The sequence below is a fragment of the Chelonoidis abingdonii genome, chromosome 8 (assembly GCF_003597395.2).
Source record: "Chelonoidis abingdonii isolate Lonesome George chromosome 8, CheloAbing_2.0, whole genome shotgun sequence".
Lineage (NCBI taxonomy): Eukaryota > Metazoa > Chordata > Testudines > Testudinidae > Chelonoidis > Chelonoidis abingdonii.
This window is the reverse complement of record NC_133776.1, coordinates 25,860,360-25,887,741: the sequence shown is the minus strand read 5'-3', so window position 1 is coordinate 25,887,741 and position 27,382 is coordinate 25,860,360. Positions and strand designations below refer to the sequence as shown.

Genomic DNA, 27,382 nt, shown 5'->3' with positions numbered 1-27,382 from the left:
TCCACTACATTCCCCCTATCCCCCAAACCAGTTATTTTGGGGTAATAAAGTACAGAATGTACTTGTGCCAGACTTTATTTTGAGCCAAACTGAATTTGCTGAGCTTGTTCTTTGAATTTAGTTATTCAGCCATGCAATGCAGCACAAGAAAGTACTTCTTTTCTACAGCATTATAGCTCAAATGAATTATTGCCACATCCCTGTGTCAAAAAAAATAAAAGGCATTTTTCCAGGTGCACCATTTAAGGAGGCAGCAATAGGGTAGCCTATTATCGCCCCCAGATTTTGTTGATGTTCATTGGTAGTCGGACTGTCTGATTCAAGATGTTGCAAGCAGAAGCAGATCTGCCCCTAGAGAGAGTTAATGGTCAGAGAAAGAGGCACATCCTGCCTATATGTGGCATGCAGCTCTGAGCACTTAAAATTGCTAGGTCTTGAAAAGTGCTAAGCATTACAAAAAGTGAACACAATATTTACTAAGTTTAGAGAATTCACAGGGATTAGGAGCTATAGAAATGAGGAGTACAATTTATATGCAGTAAAAATACCAAAGAGGAATTTTTGACTTTGAAATGTACAGATTGCATGAAAAGAAAAGTATTACCCACCCAAAAGAAAACATGAGGGAAAATATACTCACACAATCTTTCAAAACAGCTAAATTATAATTTAAATAGATTATCTCATAGCTTTCAGTTAAGAATAGAATCCAAATGCTAAAATAACAGTGGTCTCTGATTGCAAGGAGGAGAGGAGCAGGAAGACAATATAAAAATTCAGTCAACCATTGCATAACTAGGAAGGAACAAATGCATATGATCACCATATATGGGTTCGGAAAAGAATTTTCCTTCTAGTCAGATTGGCAGTAATCTTGGGGGAGGGATTTCTCTTCATATGCAGCATGTGGGTGTCGGTCACTTGTGAGGATTATCTGGGCATATCTCATTTAATAATTACCCTGCCACTGTGGGGGCCTTGGGCACTGGTGCACCCCGATCCCTCCTATTCCCTCCCTGTGAACATAATAGTTTAGTCTCCTGTAGACTGTAATACATTGGTCTCGTTTTGTTTGTTGGGTTTAGTGTGGGGGTTGGTGCTGCTGGCCTGTGATATACAGCAGGTGAAGTTAGGTGATCTGGCCTTAAACGCTATGACTCTAACTTGAATATGCCAAGCACTGTAAACACAAAGTGAAGCACTGCATATATCTCTAAGCTAGTATACAGCAGATAAGCATTTAAAAGCCAGTTACTACAAAAGAGAGTTCACAACAATCTCCCTCCCTCCCTGCAATGTTCATATGCCAGAAACTGTTAACAAAAAAAGATACTGCCATTGCTCCAGGATTGCTAGTGTATAGGCAAATATTAAAGTTTAAAAGGTAGTGATAATAAAACAAATGAAAACAGTTCAAACCAAGGTCAAATACAATATTTAAGTGCTGTTAATTTTTCATACAAACAATGTATAATACCACAGGACTGGCACAGAAAAATATTAAGTACATGACTGCGAATACCAAGCAGCTAAACCAAAAATATTAATGAAAATCACATAAAACTACTCTCCTCATTCAAACATGTACCATGCGATGCTGCACATTATAAAGTCTAACCATGCAAGTCCTCCGTGCCTGAGTTAAGGTACCTTCTAGAACTTAATTCTAGCATTTTGCAGAAATAATGTTCCCTTAACAAGCAGTTTTTTCATTATACACAATTTTAGCTTCATTTACCAGGCAGTACTGTAACTCCTCAGTAGAAAATGCCTTTGGAAACATCAACTTTTTCCTTCTCAGCTAGGTTAGTGGAACTAGGGTAACCAGATGTCCCAATTTTATAGGGAAAGTCCCAATTTTGGGGTCTTTTTCTTATATAGACTCCTATTACCTTCAACCCCCTGTCCCGATTTTTCACACTTGCTATCTGGTCACCCTAAATGGAACTAAGATCAAGATGGAACTGATTCTTTTATGTTTCATTATCAACTGATTTTCATGTCAAATAGGTACATAGTAAGTGTGACCTGGAATTGCTTTGTACTGATATGGATAATCTCGTGAAATGTTTCCCTGATTCTCTGACTAATTGAATTTGCAGACATTAAGTCAGCATACAGTATGCAAGGAGCTGACAGAGTCTGCAGTTTACACACTTGAATAAAGTCTCATTTCACGGATTCGCCATTCCCTCTGACTGCATATCACACTTTAAAATCTCTAAAAATCAACCCCCAACCACAAGAAGAGTTATAATCCGAAATTACCTCGGACAAAGCTACTGTATATCTAAAATATTTCCAGTGATTCATGCTCAGATCCCTCTACTCCCATTCTAAAAGTAGGAGGACCCATCCTCACTGTAATCTCCCTCACTTGATTGGGGGGGATAGCTCAGTGGTTCGAGCATTAGCCTGCTAAACCTAGCATTGCAAGCTCAATCCTTGAGGGGCCACTTAGCGATCTGGGGCAAAATCAATACTTGGTCCTGCTAGTGAAGGCAGGGGGCTGGACTCAATGACCTTTCAGGGTCCTTTCCAGTTCTATGAGATAGGTATATCTCCTTATATAGTTGTCTGGTTTCTTTCTTAAACTCACCAACTAGTGCCTACTAAAAAGCAGAGCTATGCAACACATTCAGTTTGAACCTTACACACATACAAATAAACATTTGATAAAATCCAGCCTGAATTCAGAAACTGGCAATGATTCACACAAATTTGCTTGAGTCTGTGAACGCTCTATCAAAGCAGGATAGGAGTTTCTTTACTCTATCCCAGTTCACAGACACTTTGAGGCTATTGTGCATTTCAGTTCTGAACTGAGACAAGTTACATAGCACTTCCCCAGAGTCCCTGACTAGTGGTGCCTACTGTGAGCAACAAGAAGGGCAGGCAGAAACTATTTCACTTTGTTTCTAAGGCTGTGGTTAAGTTAATGTCACTTATCCAGACAGAAAAGTCAGAGAAAATAAACATTTCAACTCAGCCTCGAGCAGTAGTCTAGGCCAGTATGTTACTAGTCTTCATTCCATCAGTTAGTGGAAAACTAAATTATTATTATTTAGCCTAATTATATGTATTACTTGTATAACTTTGCAAGAGAAAAGTTCTCTGACTCAAAATCCCGGTTCAGCTAATGCCACTACATCCTGTGCCAACCAGGTCCAACTTTTCTACAGCTCCCGCTGTCTGCTCTGGCTACCCAGCAGGTGCACATACATGCATCTTCCCTCAGCCACAGTGTTGCTTTGTCACCCCAAGATCACTGTTATAATCACACTACCCTTGTAACATATTCATTAATTTATTTATCCTCCCACATAACTATAGTTCCTATGTTCCTTCCAGACCATAGTTCACCGCTTTGCAGCACTGATTGTGAGTGACAATCTGATTGGTATCTCGTGTAGGAAAATGGTCCCCAAAGATAGACCACACTCTAATCTGATCACCAGCAGACAGCACCTGCCTCCCATGTTATCACTCCATCTGCCTACTGCCCTTATTACCACAATCTCCCAAAATGTTTGCTTTCTCCTTCTTTCTTTCTTACTACATTTATATTATGCTCATCCAATGTGGTGTCTCCTCTTCCCCACGTATAAAGTGTGTGTGTCACTTATTATCTCTAGTTAATTTGCTCCCCCCTCTCACAAAAGAAAAAGCCTTTGTGTTGTCTTTAATAAACACTTAATGATCATATTTTCCAACATGGTCATTAGTCCAGTTTCTGGTCCCAGTGAGCCAGCGAACCCATGTTAACTCAAACTTTGCCTGTGGGTTTGCAGTGAGATTCAAACATACGTCAAACCAGATGTGTTTGCAGCCAAACCTTTTCAAACGTCAAGGATTGCAAACTCATCTGAATCAGTTATGATATAAAACATATCAACCTGCTCATGCCAGCCCTGGAGGGGTTTACAGTACTCTACTACTAACATCTGAATCGTTTAGAAATTCTAACAAACCTTTTGAGAGCTGTGATCCCTTTGGAATTCAGGGATTATAATCCAATTAGTCTGCAATCATATGAAACACAAAGAAAGGAATTCTGAATCTTGGATATGATGAACCTAGAGCCATGAATTCACAATCTGTTTTACAGCAACCATCATCTGGTCCGTCAACCTCCTGGATTATTCCTCTGCTGCTGAAGCATGAGGAAGCTGACAGATTTAATCAAGGCCCTCAGACCAAAATAGACAATGTTAAACCTGCCTTGCTTTACTCTACACTGAGTCATTTGGAGGAAACTGTCTTCTTAAATGAATAATTTACAAAGCAAAATAGTCAGGCCACAGACTTGTTTAGATACAGTAGAGGAGACATTACAGTTATATAATATTATAGGAGAATGCCACATTGCTAGCCATGAGTTGAATTAAAGTCTGGAAAAGAAGACAAAAATTCTAGAAATAAATCAACCTCAATCAAAACAAGCTGCAGTGCTGGGGACAGTAGGGAAGAACTATCTGACTGCGCTGACAGTTTCTTACTAAGAAATTGTGTCCCTAAATTTGGGTATGGAGAGTGATAATTTAGGAAGTATGGTTTAGTAGATAAAAAACAGAATATGGAAAGTCAGGAGATAAATTCATTTCCCCCTCACTGGTTGTGTGACCTAGACAGGTAATCTAACCTGTCTGTGTCTCAGTTTCCAAATCTGTAAAATGGAGATAATATTGTAATAATAATAACCTACCTCACTGAGAAGATTAATTTATTAAAATTCACAAAATGTTTTGAGAGGTTCAAGTGGAAAATGCAAAATGAGTGCGGGAAATTTTTATTACTATAGGCAGCACAGCCAGCAATGCCTATAGTTGCTTCACAATTTCCATTATGAGACCCTATTTTCAGTAGTTTATAACTTTGCCCAACTTTAATCATTTCAGCTGAAATTTTCCATGCCAGGTGGCTGCATCAGGCTGATTTTATTTTATTTTATTCAAATTTCAGCTAAACTAGTTCAGCAATTTCTCAGAACACAGTTAGGAAAAATATGTTGTTTTTCCCATGTTAAAATTTCTTACAACCATTTTGTTGAGAATTTCTATTACCTCCATACTTTGGAGCAAAGACTTGTAATTTGGCCAGTGGGAGGAGTTGACATGGTGCTAGGGTTGTGACTTTTGCAGTCTCCATGAAAATTTCCACACATTTGGACAAGCTATAAGCCTCTGAAAAATCTGTTTGCTCATGCTCAGTAGAGATTTGTTGGAGATTAGCAGTTACAGTCATTGAAGATTCCATCTGCACTGAGCATGCTCCCTCTTGGGAATGCAAGGTTTGAGCAGGACTTTCCTTGCAATAGCTGTTTCTGGCTGATGTGGATCGCTCTGGCACAGCATGCAGGACCTGAGAGGAGGTAGTCCAGGCAACCCTAATTCTGGCCTTTCCTAACTTTCAAAAGCTTGACTTTTCAACCTAAAGTTCTTTTAATGTAGTGTTTTGTAATATAATTTCTATATTAAGGGTGGACATTAGATCCTATCAAAATGACCAGCTTTCAAAGGCAACATATCAACTTTTCTCAGTGTTATCTCATAGTCAGCTTTCCAGATGCTTCCATCTACTGTGGCAACTTCAATTCCTACCATGTCAATTGGGGATACCCTGACAGCAATGGAGATGGAGAAATTCTAATGGAGTGGGCATTAATCGCTGACCTACAACTCCTCTACAAACCAAAGCAAATATTAAGCTTTTGTAGTAGCAAATGGACAACAGGCTCTTCACCCAACATTATCTTTTCATCTTCTGGGCAACTGCTGCCATAAAGCAGAAGGTGCTTGAAGCTTTGCCAAAGTCTCAACATCAGCCAACTTTGATCACCTGGGTCTCTGGATATCAATAAGAAACAGCTTACAGAAAGCCCAGTGACATTTTTGGAAAGCTTAGTGGGAGGTCTTTCAGTGAACTGGCTGAGTTGGATTTGATATATCCAACCAATATAAATGATTCCTAACAAATTTTCTGTGAATTAGTTCAGCCAGCTGCAAAGACATCAATCCCTAGAGGCTATCACTGACAGTATATCTCTGAGTGGTTGTCAGATGCAATAAAGGTCTAACAGGAATTCAATCTGCTGATAATAAGTGTAAAGTTGTTAATAAGAACAGGGAGCTCATTCAACTGCTGGATCAAAGTAGATGTGATAGATGGAGAGAAACAGTACAAAAATGGACATTACTCATTCTAGCCAGAAAGCCTAGCAGACCATCAAAAGACATTCTGGAGATTCCAGACTCAGCAAAATGGAGTTTCCAGTCTCCACAAATTCTATCACAACCCAGCCGTACACTCAACTTGAATAAATCTTTCATTTGTGTGATCAAAGCTGAGGTTACAAAGAGGTGGCAGACTCTGAGTGCAGATTCAAACCTGATGGCACCTTTTTCAGACAAAGAGCTGGACCTGACCATAAAGCTTATGAAAACAAGAAAGGCCTGGATTATTTCGATATAGAGTTCCTACTTCACAGAAGCCTGACAGCCAAAATCTGGCTGCTTTGTTTTTTCATCCTATGTTTCCAGGACAACCGCATTTCAAAAATCTGGTGCAGGGCAAAAATTTTACCCATTCTGAAACCAGAAAAACTAGTGGCAGATCCCAAGAGCTATCAAACCATTCTTCTCCTTTGTGCCTATGCAAGCTTATGGAGAGACAGATTCTGATGTCCATCAATGAGGTTATCAAACCACAACTGCCTTCAAATGAGAATGGTGTATCAAAGATCAAGCCATTTGCTTAATACAAGACATTGAAGATGCCTTTGAGAAAGGCAAGAAAGTTGGTTCCATCCATCTTAGCTTCATATAACACTGTCTGCATATAAGGCAGACCCCCAAGTTCTTCCAGACTGCAAGTCCATGGTACGGTTCATCATGGAAATCACAATGAATTGATGCTTCATCTTGCAAGCAGAAGACAAAGTCTGCTGCCTTGGGCATCTCTGTTACAGACTCCCACAACAATCCATTCTTGCTCCTCTTTTTCAACATATATACTTAGAAACTACAACACCTAAGCCAATTAGTATGTATATACCGATGACATCCATCCCACTGATGTGGGTAACATTCCACATGTAAGCAGAGTCAGAATGAGCTCTACCCTGACATCTGGTGGTGAATTGTGGTGCGTTGTGGAAAAGAACTTCAGGGTCTGATCTTGTTTGCACAGGCACACCCACCCTGCCTAGCAGGTGTCCACAGCAGCTCCAAATGGTCACTTTGGCTGCTGTGGGATCCCCAGTTTCGCTGTTATTGGGGCAGGAAGAATAAAGTGTTGTTACCCTGACTACCCTATGTGAATCAAGGACAATGGAACTGTTTTATGACAGAGAGACTCGCCATCAACTAAGTAGCACTCGCTAGATAAGGGACATAGGTTCCAAAACCAAGTGAATTGAGAGAGAGGCTAGGGATGGACATTTGTATCTGATGATATGGGCCCCTTTTGAGGGTCTGAAATACCAATTGCATCTTCTTCTCTTTCTACTGTGGAATACCAGAACTAATTTTAATTCCATTAGGAGTCTAGTTACAGACTGCTGAGCTGAATGCACTTTGGGGCAATGGTGCACCTGCATTGAGACTCCTCTACTACAAGCTGAAATCACTAAAGAGCTAAAATTACTAAGAGCTGAAATCAATGAGTGCTGGAGGGGGCTGAAGATATGTTGATGAGTGGGTGGTGGAGCAGAGCAGTTTGTGGGACAGCTGGAGTGGCTCACAGGACAGCTAGTGGAGCAGCTGGTGGAGTGGAGCAGTTTTCAGAATGGCTGGAGCAGCTCACAGGATGGCTGGCAGAGTGGAGCGGCTGGTGGAGTGGCTCGTGGTGAAGGCTGTAGCAGAACCCCGTGGAGAGGCGGGGCAGTCGGCCTCGGACCATGTAAGGTGCCCCTTAACACTGCTGTGCCCCACCCCCCAGGCTGGGAGGTAAAACTCTGCAGATAAACTTTTGAACTCTGGGGCTGCACTGACCAGGGACAGAGACTTCTGGGTTATTGGACTTTTGGGTGATTTTGGGGTTGCTGGACTCAAGAGACTTTTGGGGTGTTGGACTTTTGGGACTTTGGGTGATTTTTTGGGTTGCTGGACTTAAGACCCTGAGGAGAAAAGGATACTGCCAAACTTACTTGGGGGTGGGTTTTTTGCTCATGGTTTGTGTTATGAACCGTGTTTGTGGTGTTTCCCCAACATAATGCCGCATTGTTTCCCTCCTTTATTAAAAGGATTTTGCTGCACTCGGACTCCATGCTTGCGAGAGGGGAGCATCGCCTCTCTGAGGCATCTGGGGGAGGCTAGTATGTAATTGTCCCAGGTCACTGGGTGGGGGCTCGAGCAGGTTTTGCATTATGTTTTTGAAACAGAACCCCTAGATACTGAACCTGGCCATTGTTGCTGCCAACTCAGATGGACAGAAGGGTTACATACACAATATTCAAGGGCTACTCTGCCAAGACACAAATGCTCTAGCTACTTACCTTTGTCATTGTGAAGTCCCCAGACTCCATCTTATATCCCTAGCATATATTTTGAATGAGCAAGAGTCACTCCATGGGTGAGCAAGAGTCACATTAGATAAAAGCTGTAGGTCACTTAGCACTGAAATTGGCAGGAGAGAAATTGGCAGCAAAAGCAGAGGTCAGGCAGTTGTTGATCATGAAGTTGCGTACATTAAAAATATTATGATGTGATATGTGCTCTGTAGTACTCTGACAGGAAAATATTAGCAAAAGTAAGCAAAACAACTGTTTATCAAGCCTGTCAGCATAGTATATAAAGAGAGTGTCAGAGATACAGATAGCAGAAGAGAAGGTGCAAGGAGTGTAGAGACTGTGCAGAGAGAGAGTCTGACAGTGCATGTAGAAGTTGGAGCAGCAACCAGAGAAGGATCCAATGAGAGATGAGACTTAACATGAAAGACACTGAAAGACTGTTACCAGCAGCTGTCAGCAACCTGTGGAAGACTGGCCATCTGAAGCAAGGCACAGCCATTTAGCATCACTTCAAACTGTACAGTAATGGAGTTTGGGGTGCTCTCTAGCATGTTGTGAGGGATTTGCACTTTATAGCATCAATAAGGGGTGTTCTTAGGTTGTTATTGTGTTAGGGATTTGTGTTATTGGTACAAACACAAATAAAGGGTCCTTTGTTTTGGAACACTGCCTGTGTCAATCATTTATCAGAGGGCTGTATCCATATCCTCTAGAAATTCCTTAGACACCCTGGAGACCTGTACTTGCGGAGAACAGATTGGCCAGGCGATCATTCAGATGGAAGATTGTGGCCACTGTCTTAGACTCCTCTTGTTACCCTGAAAACAGAAGTTAAATACCCCCACAATAGCTCAACTATTGCCCCCTCCTGGGTTTACCAAGAGTTCCCTCAAAACAGCCCAACTGTTCACCTGTTATAACCAATCTACTGCTTACTAGTCTCTGTTGAGGATTGTTCACTCTCTTTTTAGCTAGTTGCCACTAATTCAGGAGTCAAACTGGGACTGTAGTCAATCTTAACGGTCCCATGTAGAACACAAAGAAAAAGATTATCTCCTACACTGCATTGATCCAAAAGTTAGCAGGAACCTGCTGGGAAGCAGAGGCAAATATTCTATAAAACCTCAGTTCTGGCACTGGTGTTCACTTCAGAGGAATACTGTGCAGCAGTGTGGGGCAAAAGATGGCACAGCATCTCATTGATTTGGAGCTGAACACAGTCACCGTATCATTAGTGGCTGCCTTAGCCACATATTAACATCTAATTTATATTTATTGACTCACATAGCTCCCCCAAAACTTTAATGAGATGCCATCACCCTTAAAACTGCATGCGAGATAGGATAGATGAAGCCACCTGCTGCACACAAGGCCTGACAATGGTTCCAATATGTGCAAATAAGCAACTCAGAAGAAAACACATACCCCTGTAGTTTCTGATGACTTTCCACAACTGACTTTGCAATATCCTTTTGAGGTGGCCATTCGTGCATTCATGTCCAGTGTTGCCGATCCAGTGCCTATCTCACATAAACAACATATCAGGGCCAGCAGCTATGACTTTATGGAGTGACAGCAACTCTGGGATAGAGAAACAGGCATGCAAATAAACTTCAGAAGCCCTAGTTTACAATCTAGGATGCATATCCTGAACTAGGCTTAATAGGCTACTGACTAGAATGGACATAGTGGGTCCCACAATGCAGAAATTTGGCTTAGCCCAGTCTTCACAGTGTGACTGCAGAGCAGTGATGCAGATAATCAAACGTGGTGGAGTGCACAATTAGAAGATTGGATGGTGGACTGCAACACCTTACTACCCTCGATGATGCAGCAGTTAGATGGCTGAACAATGTATATAATGACTTGTGATGCATGGGGCTGGGGGTGGGGGGAAGTACCTGGAAGTAAAGTTTCAGGAGAAGCAGATTTCTTTAACCTCTTTTTTTTGAAGAGATCATGTCATTAGTATGAAGGACTGCCATCAGAGCTCCCTTAGACAAATAGCTAGCACAGAAACCAGTATGTTTCAAGCCAGAGACATTCTATTAATACTATTTCCAGTCTCTGATTCTGTAAGTGGCATGCTGTATTCTCTTTGACTACCAAATTAACACTTTTTAATTATCAGCTTCAAATTAGTAGTCATCTGTTAGAAGAACAGAAGGTTATCAGGGAGTAACCCGAGATCCCATTAAAGTTACAACATAGTGCCTGATCCTACGAACCCTTACTCCTGTGGTTATTCTCACTGAAACCAATATGACTACTCAGTGGAGTAAGTGTTACTTACGTGAGTACAATTTGAGAGGACCGGCCATTTATTACAACACCAAAACGCCTGGGATTACAAACTATTATAAACTATTTTAAAATTTAGAGAGAACTTGTTTCTGGTTGTTTTTTTTTAAATAACATGAACAAATGAGCAGACTGAATTACAGTAAGGAATCTGATCGTGCACACAAATATTCTGAGAGAACATCACATGAGTTAAAGCATTATGTTGTCATTTCTTTGGTTCATCATGGCAGTAGAGGCATATTTAATAAATATATTTAATATTTCCATGAATGGAATGACCTCTTTGTTATCTCTAAAAAAGGCATTGCATAAAAAGATTAGTGAATATAGTTCTGAAGTCTTCTTAGCTATTGTTTCTTAGTGGATACGCAGACAAGAGTATTGATATAGTTGGGGATCTGTCCTGCTTTGAGCAGGGGGCTGGACTCGATGACCTCCTGAGGTCCCTTCCAACCCTGATATTCTATGTTTCTATGATTCTATGATCCTTTCATACTAATACCCTTTACTGTACTGGCCAGATCCTCAGTTGGTGAAAATGGGTGTTGCCCTACTGAAGTAAAGGGAGCTGTGCAAACTGATACTAGCTGAAGAAGAGGCCCATTGAGCCCAAACTGTTACCTGGTCACTTACCTCTTAAATAGGATACATTTATATGTGATTCTTGCCTGAATAAAGACTTAGGAAGAACTTCAGAATTTGATCCACAGATTATACAACTGATTAACCCCGTATGTGCTAGCTTGTAATATCTTCTCTCCCCCCACCCCCTCCAAAGTAGGGGCTCTAAAAACAACAGGACAAATAAGGGATGCAAACTCAGGCATTTTAGTCTACTTTGAACATATTTTAATGTTACTTTCCCTCCTTCCTCTCTCTGCAATGGGCCCCAAAGTATTGGCACTTCTTTTGTTCACCTCAGAACATTTTGAAAAATGAAACCGTGAGGCTCATTTTATCTCAGACCACTCCGATTTCCCTCTACTTCTGGAACTTTACTGTACTTTAAATATCACGCAGTTGGGGGAAACCTACTACCCTCACATAATTAGACTCATTTTAAAATGTTTTTAAATGACTTATCTGCCATCACCATTTGTAAGAAGGATAATGGGTAGAAGGGTTGGAATTATGACTGTGTAAAGGGTGATTTTAAGGCAGTAGAAAGATAGATAGTTCTGGAAGCAGATGGCTTGCTGTAATAACTGAAGTGGCAGGAATGAAAGACTAATGCATGAAAGGTTGAAATTGAGACGTTTTAATTAATAAGTCTCTAGAAAAGATTAGAGTAGAGCGGTTATTACTTTGCATTTAGATTTACACTGGAAGAAAATGGAGTCTCTCTGTTCTGATAACTTTTTGAATGTGCCCTTTTCTTGCCTTCATTGGATGCTTCTCTGCCTTTCTGCTCAGTCTAAAAACGTATGTTCCTTTTTTATTCCTTTAATAGGCTGTCCTACTTAACTATAGGCTGCACAGCCTCCTCTTACTGATGGGTGGTTGGGACCATTTGCTGTGCAGCTCAGAAAGGGAATTAGTTCTCAGTGTTCACCCTTCTCCATTAAAGAAAGGTTGCATCTCTGAGGGTGGCGGATATTTTAGTTTGCAGAGCTGGTAATATCAGAGTTGAGAAATTTCAGTTGGCACTTGCAACCCTGAAACACTATATGGGCTTCTAGGAAAGTGGGTGTGAGGAATGGTAATAAAAATCTATCAGTTGCCTGTTTGGCACGTTAGTGACAGAAATCGAACTACTGCCCTTGTTAACTATGTAGATAGCAGCGTGATTTCTACTAGTATGGCGCCAAATGTGCACATGCCTATCTAGTTTGCCAGAGAATCTTGCAAAAAGTGCAGTTCAGGGCTATTTCTATACCCAGCCCCCTTCTGAATGCAAAAAGTCTCTTTTGCCTGTCTCTCCCGCTTCAGAAATCATGAAGTGCGCGTGGGGAAAGGAAGCTTGCAGAGAAGCGATGGGACTGTATAAATATGACAAAGGCAACGCGCCTGCATTGTGCACGGCAGAACTTCCACTGCTAATCCCCCCACCCCTTTGCACCCTCCGCCTCTCTCTCTCCCTCTTGGGCTGAGCCTGGGGATACACGAAAACCCCGTGAACGAAGGTGCAGTCTAAGCTCCCGCTGCAGCTCGGCTGTCACTTTGCATACGGCCTATGTGTGTCTTTCACACACGCGAAAGAGCGCAGCAGGCGAAAGTTTGCCCAACCCTCCAGTCCCGAGTCAGAAAATGGGGCACCTCCATCGGACCATGCTCCCCTGCGCGGAGGGCCACCAGCAAGCACCTCCTTCCCTTGCCAACCCAGAGCGAGCTGTGGCGCGAGTGCCTGGCCAACCCCCCTCCTCCCCCGCCAGGTGAGAGCAGCGAGGTGACGAGGGACTCTTCTTCCTGCCCCCATCCCATTGTACGATCGCGCGGGGGAAGCCTTCAGCTCCCTGCAGAGAACTGCCCAGCCGGCCGGCGGGAGACAAGCAGGGGCGGCTCCAGACCCCAGCACGCCAAGCCCGTGCTTGGGACAGCATGCCGCGGGGGGCGCTCTGCCGGTGGAGCCGCGGGACCAGCGCACCCTCCGCAGGGACGCCTGCGGGAGGTCCACTGGAGCCGCGGGACCGGCAGAGCGCCCCCCGCGGCATGCTGCCCTGCTTGGGGCGGTGAAATGTCTAGAGCCGCCCCTGGAGACAAGGGCTGGTTTACTGCCGCCAGCAAAGCCTGGCTCTGCAGCAGCCGCCGCTAAACTCCCACCGCAGCCGGTGCGGGAAGCACGCAGCGCTCTGCTGGGCTTTGATGTCTTGGAGATGCCGCAGCTCCTCGCCCCTGGCCGTGCTGCAGCCGGAGTGTGAGCCCAGCGCCCCAGGAACAGAGTCTGTGCCCCGCTCTACCTCACTCGCCCAGCCGCTGTCCCGTCGGCTCCCGGCGACTGCTCGGCCGGGGACACCCAAGGCTGCCTTCGCTTTTTCATTGGTCGGTGATGTGTCTATTTACATCCACACCGAACTTCTCCGAACATCAGCTGGTGAGTCCCGGGAGAGGAGACAGGGCAGCGGGACTGGCAGGGGCAGAGGAGACAGGGCAGCGGCGAGAGGACAGGGCGAGGGCATATGAGCTGGAGCAGAGGGGGGGAGGGAGATTTGAAGTGGAGAGAAGGAGACTGGAAAAGGGGAAGAGAAGAGAATGAGAGTGGGGTCGGACAGGGAGAGGTTCTGGAAGTGAGGGAGGAAGAGGAGGACAGGGAGAAGATGCAACTGGAGAGCTATGGAGATAGTTTAGAAAACTGCTTTCTCTCTGTGACTATCACACCTCTCCGTACACAGTTACTTGGCTGTCCCTCTCGTCAACAAACGTGCCCTGGAACATGTTGCATCAGAGTCTCCTCTTAATGTTATGGATATTGATGTTATGGTGGCCAAGCCTTCATTGGACTATGATTTTTAATTATATACAGCATATAGTTAACACTGTCTAGATTTATGTTGTTTCGATCTTCTGCTACTTTTGTCATCATGAAGTCATACATGCCTTATTTTCAAGTACCCCATTTTCCTCCACTGGACTCAAATGTAATTTACAGTGATACTGATTATGCTTTGAGGGCATTTGGTTATTTTTTCACATTGTCTTTTACATAAAAAAGTTGATATTACACATTTCATAAAACTTATTAAATCACTATGGTTTTGAACCTGTGAGAAACTTGATGCCACCAGTGAGATGCTGAGCACATCCAGCTCCTAGCTAAGTGCCCTGCAGGATCCAGCTTAGTGTTCCAGGGGCCACATCCTGTACCCTTTACTTATGGAAGTCATCCTACTGAAATGATCATGACTCTGGTCTTACAGCTGTGGTAACTTTGGTTTTACATCTCCTCCAAAGGATGAACAATAGATGCCATAACCAAATTGCTACCTACTGAATAATAAGTCATGTCAATAGGATTCTGATATCCCTTTTCTTGATCCAGGCCACTACTTAGGTTGTAGGAGCTGACAAAATCATAGCACAAAGTGGTATGGCTGTAACAAATACTCTGTGTTCACTTTTTAATTAACGAATTATATTTGTAAATGGTGAAGGTTGTTGCAGTTTATATATAGTTACTCCAAGATCACATTCACTTGTCTGATAAAATGTAGAAGAGAGGGTGGCCCTAGCCCAAGAGTTCATTCTTAACTGAGTGATGGCTGAAGGCATTCATTAGTCATCTCTGTCAATCCTTTCCTACTCTTACTGTAGCACACCAGGTATGTCTGCTCCTCAGGACATAAGTTTTAATTCATGTGGAAGTGTGTGGTACTTTTGGGACATACATACATTTCTTTAGAGATCTAACTGAGAACATGTGGCTCATCTCAGAAGTCAGTTTTAAACATATACATCCAGAAGTGAAAAGCTAATGCATTAACTCACTCTACCACCTAGGCCAGTCGGTCAAAATAATTATGGATGTTTAAGCTTTAGTGGCAGCTAGTAGAGGATCACAGGAGCACTGAGAGAAACATAATGAAACTATAATACCTAAGGTCATATCTGCTTAAATTACTCCTAGGCTTTTGTTGTGTCTGCAATTAACACATAAAAAGGCTTTTACTAGGTGTTCTTAAACGCAGACTTTATAGGTTTTACAAAGAACTAAAAGTAAGAATGAATCAGTGGGATACCTTTAAATAAGAGGAACACACCTGCAGCAGCAGAAAGACTAGTTCACTTGGAAAAAGTTGCTGACTGCAAGCAGCATATTTGCACAGGAAAGATACAATTCTTCATGTAGCTCTGAAAAGCTGCCTTTCCAGGCCACTAAAAGCATTTCCAAAATCAGGAAAGTGTACTATATTTTAATTTTGGAGGAGAGTATTTGTAACATTGAGCATTGGTCAGCTCTTAATATAAATAAAGAACAATTCTTATTGCTTGCTGTGTGTGGAGGTGAAAAGATAAAAGCGCTTTAAAAGTTATACATTTTTATCTGTGAATTTAGATTTCACAGTTTAATATAGGCCCCAGTTCTCCTAAACATGGGAAGTTCTCGCTCTTCTGTATCCATTTTCTATGGGATTCCACTCTTATGTGTGGCAGGCTGTAACTTATTTGATGAAAAGCTTGTAATTCACAGCAAAACAGGGGCCCATGTGGACTGGAAGGAAGGTAGGGCTCTGGTAGTCGCTATATGTTTGAAAAAGGGAGGGGCTAGACAAGCTATGCAGGATTCCAATCTCCTAGGGACCACCTGTGCCTCCTTGCTCTGTGGTTCCAGAACTGTCCCTTAAGCAAACAGCTGAGAGTCAGGAGAGCCTGACATCTGGGGACTGCAAGTAGAACTTGGAGACAATGGGAGGGCATATCATCCTATTCATTTATTTACTCTTGTTATTATTGTTCCTATAGTCCCCCAAAGGCACCAGTCAGGCTCAGGGCCACAGACTCCATTGAGCTCGATGCTGCGCAAACATACACCAGCCCTGCCCAGGAGAGCCTAGAATCTAAGAGAGATGAAGAGTTGGGGAACATTCACACAAAGTGATCAGGGTGATGGGACAGGTGGAAAGTTAGCTCCAGGCTGTTGAATTTTTACATATTTTATTTATTAATTTACAAATACTAGTTATAGAGGGCTACTTTTTTGGGGGAGGGGCTGCAGAGAACTTGAAATTGAAAGGAGGGGAGGAAGAGGTCATAGGTATAAAAGAGTGCAAATGAGTGAGACTCAATCTGCATGGGGAAAGAAATGGCTATGGTGGTAGGAGAGGATAGGGATGAAGCAGAACCAGCCATCAATAGCAATACAGCAAATAAAATAGAGAGAGAGAGAGAGAGAGAGAGAGAGAACACAAGCCTCAGAGCTGACTGAGTTTTGATGTCAAGATTCCCGAGAAGGTCACCACCAGCTGTTGTTCCTTATTGGATGATGGCAAGGAGGGGCATCTGGTCCAGTGGCCCAGGTGGATTCCTCTGGGTATGATGGAGGCAGGAGGACTCGAAGGCCCTGACTTGTTGCTGTGCCCTTGGTTTGTCACTTTGGGGAACATGCCCAGAGAATTTGAGGATTTCCACAATTCCTGCTGGTAGAGATCCAATATTCTTCCCTATAGAGTGGAAAGGGCAAGGATAAAAGAATCTCAGGGAAACTCTGAGTTGATACTGTCAGAGTCCTCATTCTGTAGCGGGGAGAATTCTCTTGCATCAAGGAGAATCTGACTCAATATTGCAGAAGAGGGAATGAATGGGCCCCCTTTGAATGGCGATATTCAAATGAGGATGCAAGGAGCAGATATAAGATCAGCAGTACTGTAAGAGGTAAACCAAAAACTGCCTTTAAAGAAATACAAACAAAAAGGACTGTCACCACAATCATATCCTACTTCCTGCACATTCTCTGACCTCACTTCCACTAGTTTTATCTGGCTTTCTTGGAGTTATTCCTAATTTACACCCATCTAAAGTTAGATCAGTGGTCCTGATCCTACTCCCATTAAAATTAACATAAAGACTCCCAGTAACTTCAGTGTGAGTGGGTTTGAGCCCAGAACAAAGCATTTTTCTTGCTTCTGTTTAGTCATAGCCTCAACACTACAATCTTTAATTGCTGAAATGATTTAAAAAATGCCACTGAGGCAAAAACATTTGACCTTGGGCATTAGATCAAAGATTGGAATGTTAAGTTAATTTTTATTCAGACAGTAATAATTGCCTTTTACTTGCCTGTGAACTCTTGTACCAAGATGTATGATTAAATCACAAGGGTAAGTGTTAAAACCTTGCGTTTGTGTTCTTTCCTTTTTGATGGGTTGTATATGTGAAAGAAGAACTGTCCTTTGAACTGTGAGTGGCAAAACAACTGTGTGGTTTATCACTTGAATTTCATGACTAACATGCTACTCAGATTTGTTAACAAGCCAACCTTTTTTCCTAGCTCCCCACGGAAAACATCCTAGTAGCTGATGAGCTAAGTGGCTAGATGTATTTGGGAAATATGATTCAATTAGGCTCTCTGTGAGTTTGGCTTTTTTCTTCTCAGAATTTGGGTTATGGGCAAGTCGGAAAGCCAGATGGATATAACTGAAATGAACACTCCAAAACCAAAGAAAAAACTGCGATGGAGCACCCTCGAAATAGGGCTAGTTGTTGTAGTGATTCTCCTAACTATTATATCTATCTCAATGATAGCTCTGTATGCAACATATGATGGTAAGTGAATGTTCATCTTATTGCAATTTGAATGTTAAAGTTGTTAATATTCTGAAAAAAAAAAAAAAAAAAAGTCTTCAACAATAGAATGGACCTGATAGAATAAGGTAATAGCACTCAAGTGAGATTGGCTCAAAGGCGACATTAAAGTTTCAGAATGCTTGAGTGCACATATATTGCTAACTAAATTTAGCTAATAAAAGAAGAAACATTTTATGTTTGACCTAGAGGGGCTCAGCCAAGAATTTAATTGCCTGTCACTATTTTGTTATAATCATAACAAGTATTGTGTATAAAATTAGCTGATTAACAGCTGCCATTTATTGACAGCTGACCATAAGAGTCATTAGACAGCATTAAAATGGTCAATTGCAATTTAAAAATTCATCCAAATTTAATATTTCATTTAAAGTTCTATGAACTAAAGTACTATGAACATTCTTTAACAATTTTTACTTCAAGAAACAAAATGTGGCACATGCTATATTTAAAAAAAATACCTGTTTGTTCCAATATACCAGTTCTGTAGTTTACAGTCTATAATTTACACAGTGAAGCACAGAGTATACAATATACCCGTGAAAAGAAATGAATGGAAAAGGTTTCTGTACGTTCTTACTGTACCCAGCATGAAAACTTTATTCTTCCTAACTAAGGCTCTTGATTTGCAGTACAGCTCCCATTGTTGTCAATCAGAATTTCATCAGAAGGATCAAAAGCAGTGCATGACCCTAACTAAATGAAGATGTTAGCAATCTTAGGGCCTGATCCTGAAAACACTTACTTACCAGTTGAAGCACTAACTATTGTGAGTATCCACTGATGCCAATAGGACATAGTAGTTAGCATTATATTCAGTTGTATAAGTGTTTGCAGGGATCAGGCCCTTAATGAATTAAAATTTTAGGTGGTGTTTAGTCTCTGCATTGCCTTTAAATTCAATTCTGAAATGATGGTAGCACTGAAATTAAAATTTAGAGTAGTGTACATTAAGGAGACTTTCAACTGGAAATTAAAGATTTGAATTTTTGTCCCATAACTTTTCAGATGGTGTTTGCAAGTCTTCAGACTGTATAAAATCAGGTAAGGATATATAGCTTTTCAACTGATTCTAACACTTTTGCCTGTATAATTACTTTATGAAATCCATTATACATTGTCACCCTGCTTACCTTAAATATTCCCCTCTTCACAAATCTCTCATTTATTTAGTAACACTTCAGTGCCATTGCTTTCCTGAAACAGCTGAAAGAGTACTGATTTCATATGGTCTTTACGTGTTTGTAGTAGATACTTTTGTGGGAGTTTTATAATATCAGTTTTATTTAAGTTTAATTAAAATGTTTGGTAAAATTAATTGATTTAATTGTATATCATACTTTTAATTCATGAAATATAGCAACAATGGTTCACTTTTTTAAAGCATATTAAAACCTCAATCCCAATCTCAAGACACAGGCCTTCATTGTTGACTGTCTTGTAAAAACCAGCTTCTCTGCATGGCTGAGATCAGGATCAAGCCTTCAAGCTCTCTAGCAGGGTAGTGATTTATCTTTTATGGGTGAAATCCTGGCCCCATTGAAGTTGATCACAAAACTCCTATTGATTCCAGTGGGGCAGGATTTTACCCTAGATCTTCCAGATTTCATCCTCCATCGTTTAAATTGTGCACTGCCCTGCATGGGCATACGAAAGAGGCTAAGGTGAAGAGGAAGCAAGGAACCTTGTACCCCACTTAACTTCTCTAAGCACAGCCAGTCATTGGCCCTTTAGAGTAAAAGGACTGGGGGACTATACTGCTAAGAGGAGCAACAGAATTTCATCATTCTTTCATCATTGGCTGCCACAGGAAAGAGGGAAGCACATACTGCACTATAGTAGTAGCAGATGCCTTTGCTGTGGGCACTCACCCAGTGCTTCAGGAAACATTGTATTGCCTCATGCACAAGTGAAATACTGATCCAGCTGAAGTCAATGAGAGTTTTGCCACTGACTCCAATGTCACTGGGAGACATCACCAACTCAGTCCAGCGGCTTACAGCCACAGTCTCGCCTTTACTTGGTTTTCATTGGGTTACAAAAATACAGTCCTCTGCATCTACTCATCTTTGAACTGTTGTCCATATATCATGTTTGTGAGAGTTAGACTGTAAATTCCTTTGGGCAGAGACCCAGAGAATGTTCTATATGCTTGTAACCCAGCATGACTCACCCCTGCGGCGCCTCCTGCTGGTCACTTCGGGAATTAGCTCAAACTTGCAGCTGGAATGCCCTCTGCAGGCCAGTGATCCGCCTTCTGCTACTGCCCTGTGTCCCTCCCTGGACCCCAGTACCCCTTTTACATGGGGTTCTGCCCCCCCCAGCAGTAACCCCTTTCTCTTAGGGGTTTCCCCTCCCTGGAAACCCTCCCACCCTCTATCTCCACTTTGCTTCAGTGTCTTGGCTACTGCCAGTCATTGTCTAGCCCCACACCCTGGGGCAGACTGCAGTATCAGCCACTCATCATCAGCAAAGGAGTTTGGACCTGCTGCCTTGGCCTACCCCTGGGTTGCACCCTACAACCCCAGTACCTCCTGGCCTAATTCTAGGCCACAGCCTGGGGCTTTCCAGGCAGGAGCTCCCCAGCTCCTCTGCCTTTCCCCAGCACTGCTTTACCCTAGGTACCTGCTCTGGTTTTCAGCAGCCAGGCCCTTCTCTCTCTGCAGGCAGAGGAAGACTGTCTGCCCTTGGCTTCCCTGGCCTTCTTATTAGGCCCCGCCGCTCAGTTTGGGGCGTGGCCCCAGCTGCAGCCACTTCCCCAATCAGCCCAGCCTAAAAGGCTGCTTTCTCCAGCCCCGGCCCCTTCCCTGGGCTGTTTTTCACCCCTTCAGGGCCGGAGCAGGGATCCACCCTGCTACAATGCTCTATGTGAATAAATAATCATAGATAAAATTATTAGTCTGAATTTGAGATAAGCCTTGTGAATAACACAGCTCATTCCAAACAAGCACCCATAAAACTCTTAAACCGTATAACCCATCATGTATTCTGCATTCTTCTTCTTCTTCCAGGGAAGTCCTGTGGCCTATTTTATGTACCTATAAATATGGCACATGACCTAAGGGCCAGATTGTGGAGTCCTTGTTCATGTCTGTGAGCACATACTCATTCACCCACACGACTACTCCTAGGTTTAAATGCTCCCTACTGCAAATGGGGTCTCCAATCTCCAGCCCTAAGCCAGTGTTCTATAATAGCTAGTTGGTGGGAGTTCAAGGCACCCAGCAGTTCAAAAGATTTGGTAATATAGTGGTTTTCATGAGTTTTGCACCGTTATGAAGTGATTTAATGACACGATAAAATTCACTCTGTTGCGAAAGACTGGTATAATAAAAAAAATCCCTTAAACCAGAGAAATAGTGGTCCATCTATATTAGTTACCATGTATTATTAATGTTTCCACTGTGATAAACTGTGATTCTGAGTTCAGTATTTAAATCAATAGTTGGAGTCCATTGAATATCTGTTTGGACTTTGGTATCAAGGCCAAATAGGATAAGCTGCTCAGGTTACTTTCAGTAGTACTATGGCAGCGGTTCACACATGGAAAGTATGTGATCAGATTACTAACCCAAGGAAATTATACAGAGGTCCCAAAAGAAATTGAATCAGGACAATTTTATTAGGGATAGAAATTAAATAAACTGGTAAAGCCTTGAACTTACAGGTATGAACGATGTACTGGGACAGTTTTGTGTGTTCATTTTCAAAAACTTTGCAATATGTACAAGCCCCTGAAAATGAAGGTCTTGCATTATAGATGCCAATTGATTGAGCTCTGTGAGTCTGCTCTTACTGTAGTTAATAGAAGTTTAGCTACTGATCTCAATGAAAGCAGGAGCAGGCCCAATAAAACCAAGAGCTGCAGCATGGACAAATAAAGGAAAACAAGATCAGTAGTGCTTTGGGGAAAGTGATAAAGTTCAAATTTAACTGAGACACAAATTCATCATTCAAGCTGCAGTGACTCCCCATAGGATTTTCAGAGCATATTGTTTATCCAAAAAAATGCAATAGAAGTAATTTAACATTCTCTCCATTGTGAGTGTACAGTTTGCCTCATGTGAAGAAATATACAAAAATAGGGTTTTAAAAAAAAAAATTGGCAGCAGACCACACTATGTATACAATGCTAGTGGTACACAATTTTTAAACTTTATTTACTACAATACAGGAATAGAGTAATGATGTGTTTTGGTAACTAACTTTTTAGAATTTCTTGGTGACGTGCTTTGACTTTTCATTTACAGGGTTTTGTCTCTTTTGCTTCAAGCATCTATTTGTCTTCTTTTCCACACATTTTCAACACACACTGACTTAATCTTTATTCCAGAACCTTAAATCTTCATCTCTACTTAAAATCCCAGAGGTCTTTTCCTTCTGCTGACAGCCCTGTGCTTGATTTCTTCTGCTGCAGGCTCTGTCTTTCATTCCTTCTAGAAAGGCTCCCAGGAGCCAAACTACCACTACTGCAAGTGAAGTGTGCTTGAAAACTGTCCTGCTCTGGTGGCTAGTTTACATAGAGGCTAACAGCTTATCATTGCTTTCACTTAATGGTTATTCTTTTAGCTCAAATGGTAGGAATCTGTGCACAAGCAGGCCCTCAAATCTCCAACTCCGCCAAAATATAATTTTAATTCTGTAGACTGAGCACTACCCTTTCTAGGAGACTTAACTCCTAACACTCACTTCCAATCCCTAGTTTCCTTCATTCACCAGACTCCAATCTCCTCTGAAAATGTCTCCCTCTCTGTGTAATTTAAATGCTATTCTAGCCACATTTTATTACAAAGAAGTGTAAATGAGTAAAGGAAACATACGTACCTTGTATATAATTAAAAAACAAATGATGACTCCGTGACTGGTTATCTTGAAAATTTTATGATGCCAAATACAGTTAGAAAAAAATCCCGGTAACTAAAAAAAAAAAAAATAATGATTGTACGTGTTGCATTTTGTGGAATGTTTAGTAGTAGTAGCAGCTCCACATCTAGGCACATTAACATCAATGGCAGATTTACCTGAGTGAGGATTAAATTAAGAAAGTACTTCAGCATTTGGCCCAGTAAATATTGATCCTAAATAAGCAACTAGGATTTTTAAAAGATGCTTTGACATTTTTAAATGCATACTGAGTAGAAATATGCACAAAATTGTTTGTTTTTTGTTTTTTTTTTAAAATACCTTTTAGATAACAAACAAATCACTAGAGTTTTGCTTTAAGGCTGCTTACTCACCACTATATGTGGGTCCAGCTCTACTGCCCTGTGAGGACGAAGAGGTTTCAGTGAACAATCAGATATCAATTTAGTATTTATCATATTATAGTATGAATTAGAAAGGTGGTGTGGTCTGGAAGAATGAGCACAGGGTTGGGAGTCAGGTAATTCTAAATTCTAATCCTGGGTCTCACACTGACTCTGCCTTGTGTAAGTTACTTGACCTTACTGTTTCAGTGTTCCCATTAGTAACATGGAGATAATACCCACCCAGCTTGCAGGGCTGTCATGAGGATGACTTCATCCTCGCCTATACAGGGCTTTAAAGATATTAAAATTTCTTAATATCAATATTAAACTGGCTAGTTTAGAAAAAATATCTTTTAACTTAACTTAAAAAGATTGTGTAGGTGTTTTGGACAGGGAGGGGGGAAGCCAGGATATCCTAAATTCAGGAATTATATTAGTCTCTTTCCGCCTCAGAATCCAGATTTATTTATTTTCTCTAAGGTTTCTACATGTCGATCTGTCTCATATTACAGCAGCCCGAATCATTGAGAATATGGACACTACTGCAGAACCTTGTAAAGATTTTTACCAATATGCCTGTGGAGGATGGTTAAAGAAGAAGGTCATTCCCGAGACCAGCTCCCGTTATAGCAACTTTGACATTTTAAGAGATGAACTAGAAGTTGTTTTGAAAGGTCAGTGGAGTTTGTCCATGTACTAGAAAGCTGAACCATATAAAAAGTTTCCTCTTTGGCTTATGTGTAATCAGAACAAAAACACGTTATCTAATAGAGGTTTATACATAATAGAATAGTCAAGATTCTTCTGTATTCAGTTCAGCATAAGTCAAGCCAGACTATTTGCTTGGCTAGTAATTTGAGCTTTGGTGGTTATGCTGTTTCTGAAAAATAATAGCTGACCACTGAAGCAGACTTGTCCAGAACTGACCTCTGTGAGGACTGAATTCTGTGCACTTATCCGCCTATTACAACAGCTGAAACCCAATTCATTACCCTCATGACCTATAAATGACAGCTGTTCCAGGTGAGGGGAAGAAAGGAATTTCCCTCTGTGCGAGCCCTTGGAGCACTGCTCCACATGCTGGAAATTGCTCTGTGCCAACTTTACATTCTGCATGTTAGTAATCCTTCAGCTGCAGCCAAACAGGCTGACCCCTTTCTAAATGTTAAGGTCAAGGCATATCAAGATGTCACAAGGTATTAAGACCAAATTCAGGATTGTGGCCTATATAATCCCTCCCTTGAGTTTCCACACATAGGGTATTCTTCTAATCATTCCATTCCAGGGGGTGGGAAGCTAGCACACTTCCCAGCTACCCCCAGCAGATATTTTGGGGACACAACCTGCAAAACTCAGAGCATCCCTGGTGGTAATAGGCCTTTGCAAGGAAACCCAATATTCTTGTACTATTTCCTAGGCTTTATCTCTTGCATGGCAACACAGCTCCCTCTACTCACAGAGCTTCCCCACCATCTGCAAACTCTCCTGCCCAGGTCAGGGAATTTTCATTCTACAGAGGGGGACTCCATAGAAGGTTTACCTGGCAAACATTATTGGGAAACTTCTGTAGACTAGAGGTGATACCATGGAGAGTAGCTGTCTCAAGAGTCTCACCACTCCTCACCTGGCCATGCCACCTCCAAGGCCCTGTCCTCTCAGACTTGGAGTGGAGGGGCTTCTATGGGATTTGCTATGAACAGGGAGCATGCCAAAGAGTTATTGATCCCCCATACTTGTGCTCCCAGTTGGTTTCCATCATGTTTTTCTCCAGGCTCCTCCCACTGCAGATGAGATGCTGTAATATTTGTCCATATATGTGTTCTTTGTTTCAGATGTCCTTGACAGGGACAACAGCAATGACATAGTGGCAGTGCAGAAAGCAAAAACTCTGTACAGATCATGTATAAATGAAAGTAAGTTTCTCTACAAATTACTGTACATAAGACTGCTACATAAATATGGGCATAATCCATATACTGCACAGTGCATGGCAGCTATACCTAAATATTACAAGACCCCCCCAGCTTCTGGAGCCATCTCGGGAGGCAAACTGGAAATTCTGACCCAACTTCATGTAAACTAAATTAAGTGTCCCTAGACTCTGTTTGCCAGAAGTTGGGAATGGGCGACAGGGGATGGATCACTTGATGATTACCTGTTCTGTTCATTCTCCCTGGGGCACCTAGCATTGGCCACTGTCGGAAGACAGGATATTGGGCTAGATGGACCTTTGGTCTGACCCACTATGGCTGTTCTTATGTAGATTTTTTATTTAATTAAATATCAATATCAGTACAGTAGCCCATGTTATTAATTTTGGTATCAGTTTAGATTACTCTTCCCATGCATTTTCAGTATTCTCTGTGCTGCTGCCTTTTCTCAGCAACTTAGAACTGCACTGTAGAAATTCTTGAGGGGTAAGATGGAGATTGAGTGCTGGGTAGCAGTCATTTGGGACTTCTGACATCAGGAAAGGCATAGGGAGACGGTTTTGGATTTTAGGGATAATAATGTTAGCCAGATGTTTCTACTAAAATGATCAGCAGTAAAATAGCTAACAATGTAGCCCTTTGAATTATCATTGTTAGGTGTCAGAGTGAAACGTTATAACTCTGAAAAGTTTCAGAGCTTGTTTGAAGGTGATTGCAGCAGACTGTACTTCAGTTTACACTGGCTCACATTTTAAAGTTTTTTAAATTTAGTTGGTTTGTTTTTCATCCATGAGAGAATTTTTTAAAAAAGAAATCTCAGATTCTGGAGCACAAATCTGCGGTGCTGCTGGTGAGTGTGTTCTGTGGGAAAGTTTTTCAGCTACAGAATCCTGGAATATGGAGAACCTTTTATACAAGTCAATATAGTATTTGGATGTTTTAAAATATCTGGGCATATAACTCATACTGTATTAATTTTCTTGTTTCCAAAAGCTATTATTGATAGTAGAGGTGGAAAACCTTTGATCAATATATTGCCACGGGTGTCTGAATGGCCTGTAGCAACAGATAACTGGGACTCTGCATATGGTAGGACAACTTTTGTCTGTTTATTTTTCTGTCAAAAATCTCTAAATGATTGTATTTTTTCTTTATTTTCCAAAAATACTGAGACTAAATGCATCTATAATTTCCTTAGGTGCCAGTTGGACAGCTGAAACAGCTATTGCACAACTGAATTCACAATATGGGAAAAGGGTCCTTATTAATTTTTTTGTTGGCACAGATGATAAGAACTCCACAGCGCATATCATTCATGTAAGTCTGCTAGAATGGCATTGTCTAAATAATCCTGAGCCATACACATTTCACTCTATTTTATAAATATTAGCTATAAGAAGTCAGAAGGAAAAATTTAATGATTTGAATTTTGGCAGTTAAGCAATAGCAAATTTCATGAATGTTTGTACCCTATGTATTTAAAGCTTTGATCAGTCTGGTACAGAGAATCGCAGTTACTGAGGGTTTTTAATTACACTTAATAGGACTGTGACAAATATCTGTATATGTATGAAAACAGTATGCATGCAGCATATTTTCTTATACTCGCTGGACTATGCTCAGCCAGCATAACTCAGGATTCCAAGACCCTAAGGCAGAAAACCCGCCAAGAAGGGAGTTGCAGGTGTACAAGACAGTTACACCCCTTACTCCACTGCAGGATCTGCTGAGCAGAGCTCTGAAAGGGATGTGGCCAGAGTGACCAGTCTATTTGTTGATTAAATAGCGCATTTTCCAGGCAGCTGCTGTGCAGCCTACTCTGGCCATAATTTAAAATAGTCTCCCATAGCAGAATATCTGGGGAAGTGCACTAGTGAATCCATCTCCAACCCAGCTTTCTCATGCAGTCCTTAGCAATGGTGAATCTAGTCTGTTTTACATATTATATCGAGTATGCAAGAGCTATGGTGCCCACCGGTAGATTTGTCTGTGTATTCCTTGCCACCAGTTGCGTTGTCTGCTTACCTCTGAAGACAATGCCACAATGGACTGTATTGTTCACAGGGCAGCAGAGGAAAAGAGCTAAGAGGAGATGATTCATATATGTTAAGGCCAGAAGGTTCCACTGTGATTATCTAATCTGACACCATGCA

General features: G+C 41.6%; 1 protein-coding gene across 1 annotated transcript in view; it reads left to right on the top strand.

The window, feature by feature from the left end:
* Positions 1 to 13,516: 13,516 nt before the first annotated feature.
* Positions 13,517 to 27,382, top strand: part of MME (membrane metalloendopeptidase) — a 60,378-nt gene continuing 46,512 nt past the window's right edge. Inside the window, exons 1-7 of the mRNA XM_032787402.2 lie at positions 13,517 to 13,844; positions 17,841 to 18,010; positions 19,058 to 19,093; positions 23,811 to 23,972; positions 25,131 to 25,211; positions 26,223 to 26,318; positions 26,428 to 26,546. Of these exons, the coding sequence (XP_032643293.1) occupies positions 17,851 to 18,010; positions 19,058 to 19,093; positions 23,811 to 23,972; positions 25,131 to 25,211; positions 26,223 to 26,318; positions 26,428 to 26,546 (654 nt within the window). The 5' untranslated portion in view covers positions 13,517 to 13,844; positions 17,841 to 17,850. The remainder of the gene's footprint in view (positions 13,845 to 17,840; positions 18,011 to 19,057; positions 19,094 to 23,810; positions 23,973 to 25,130; positions 25,212 to 26,222; positions 26,319 to 26,427; positions 26,547 to 27,382) is intronic.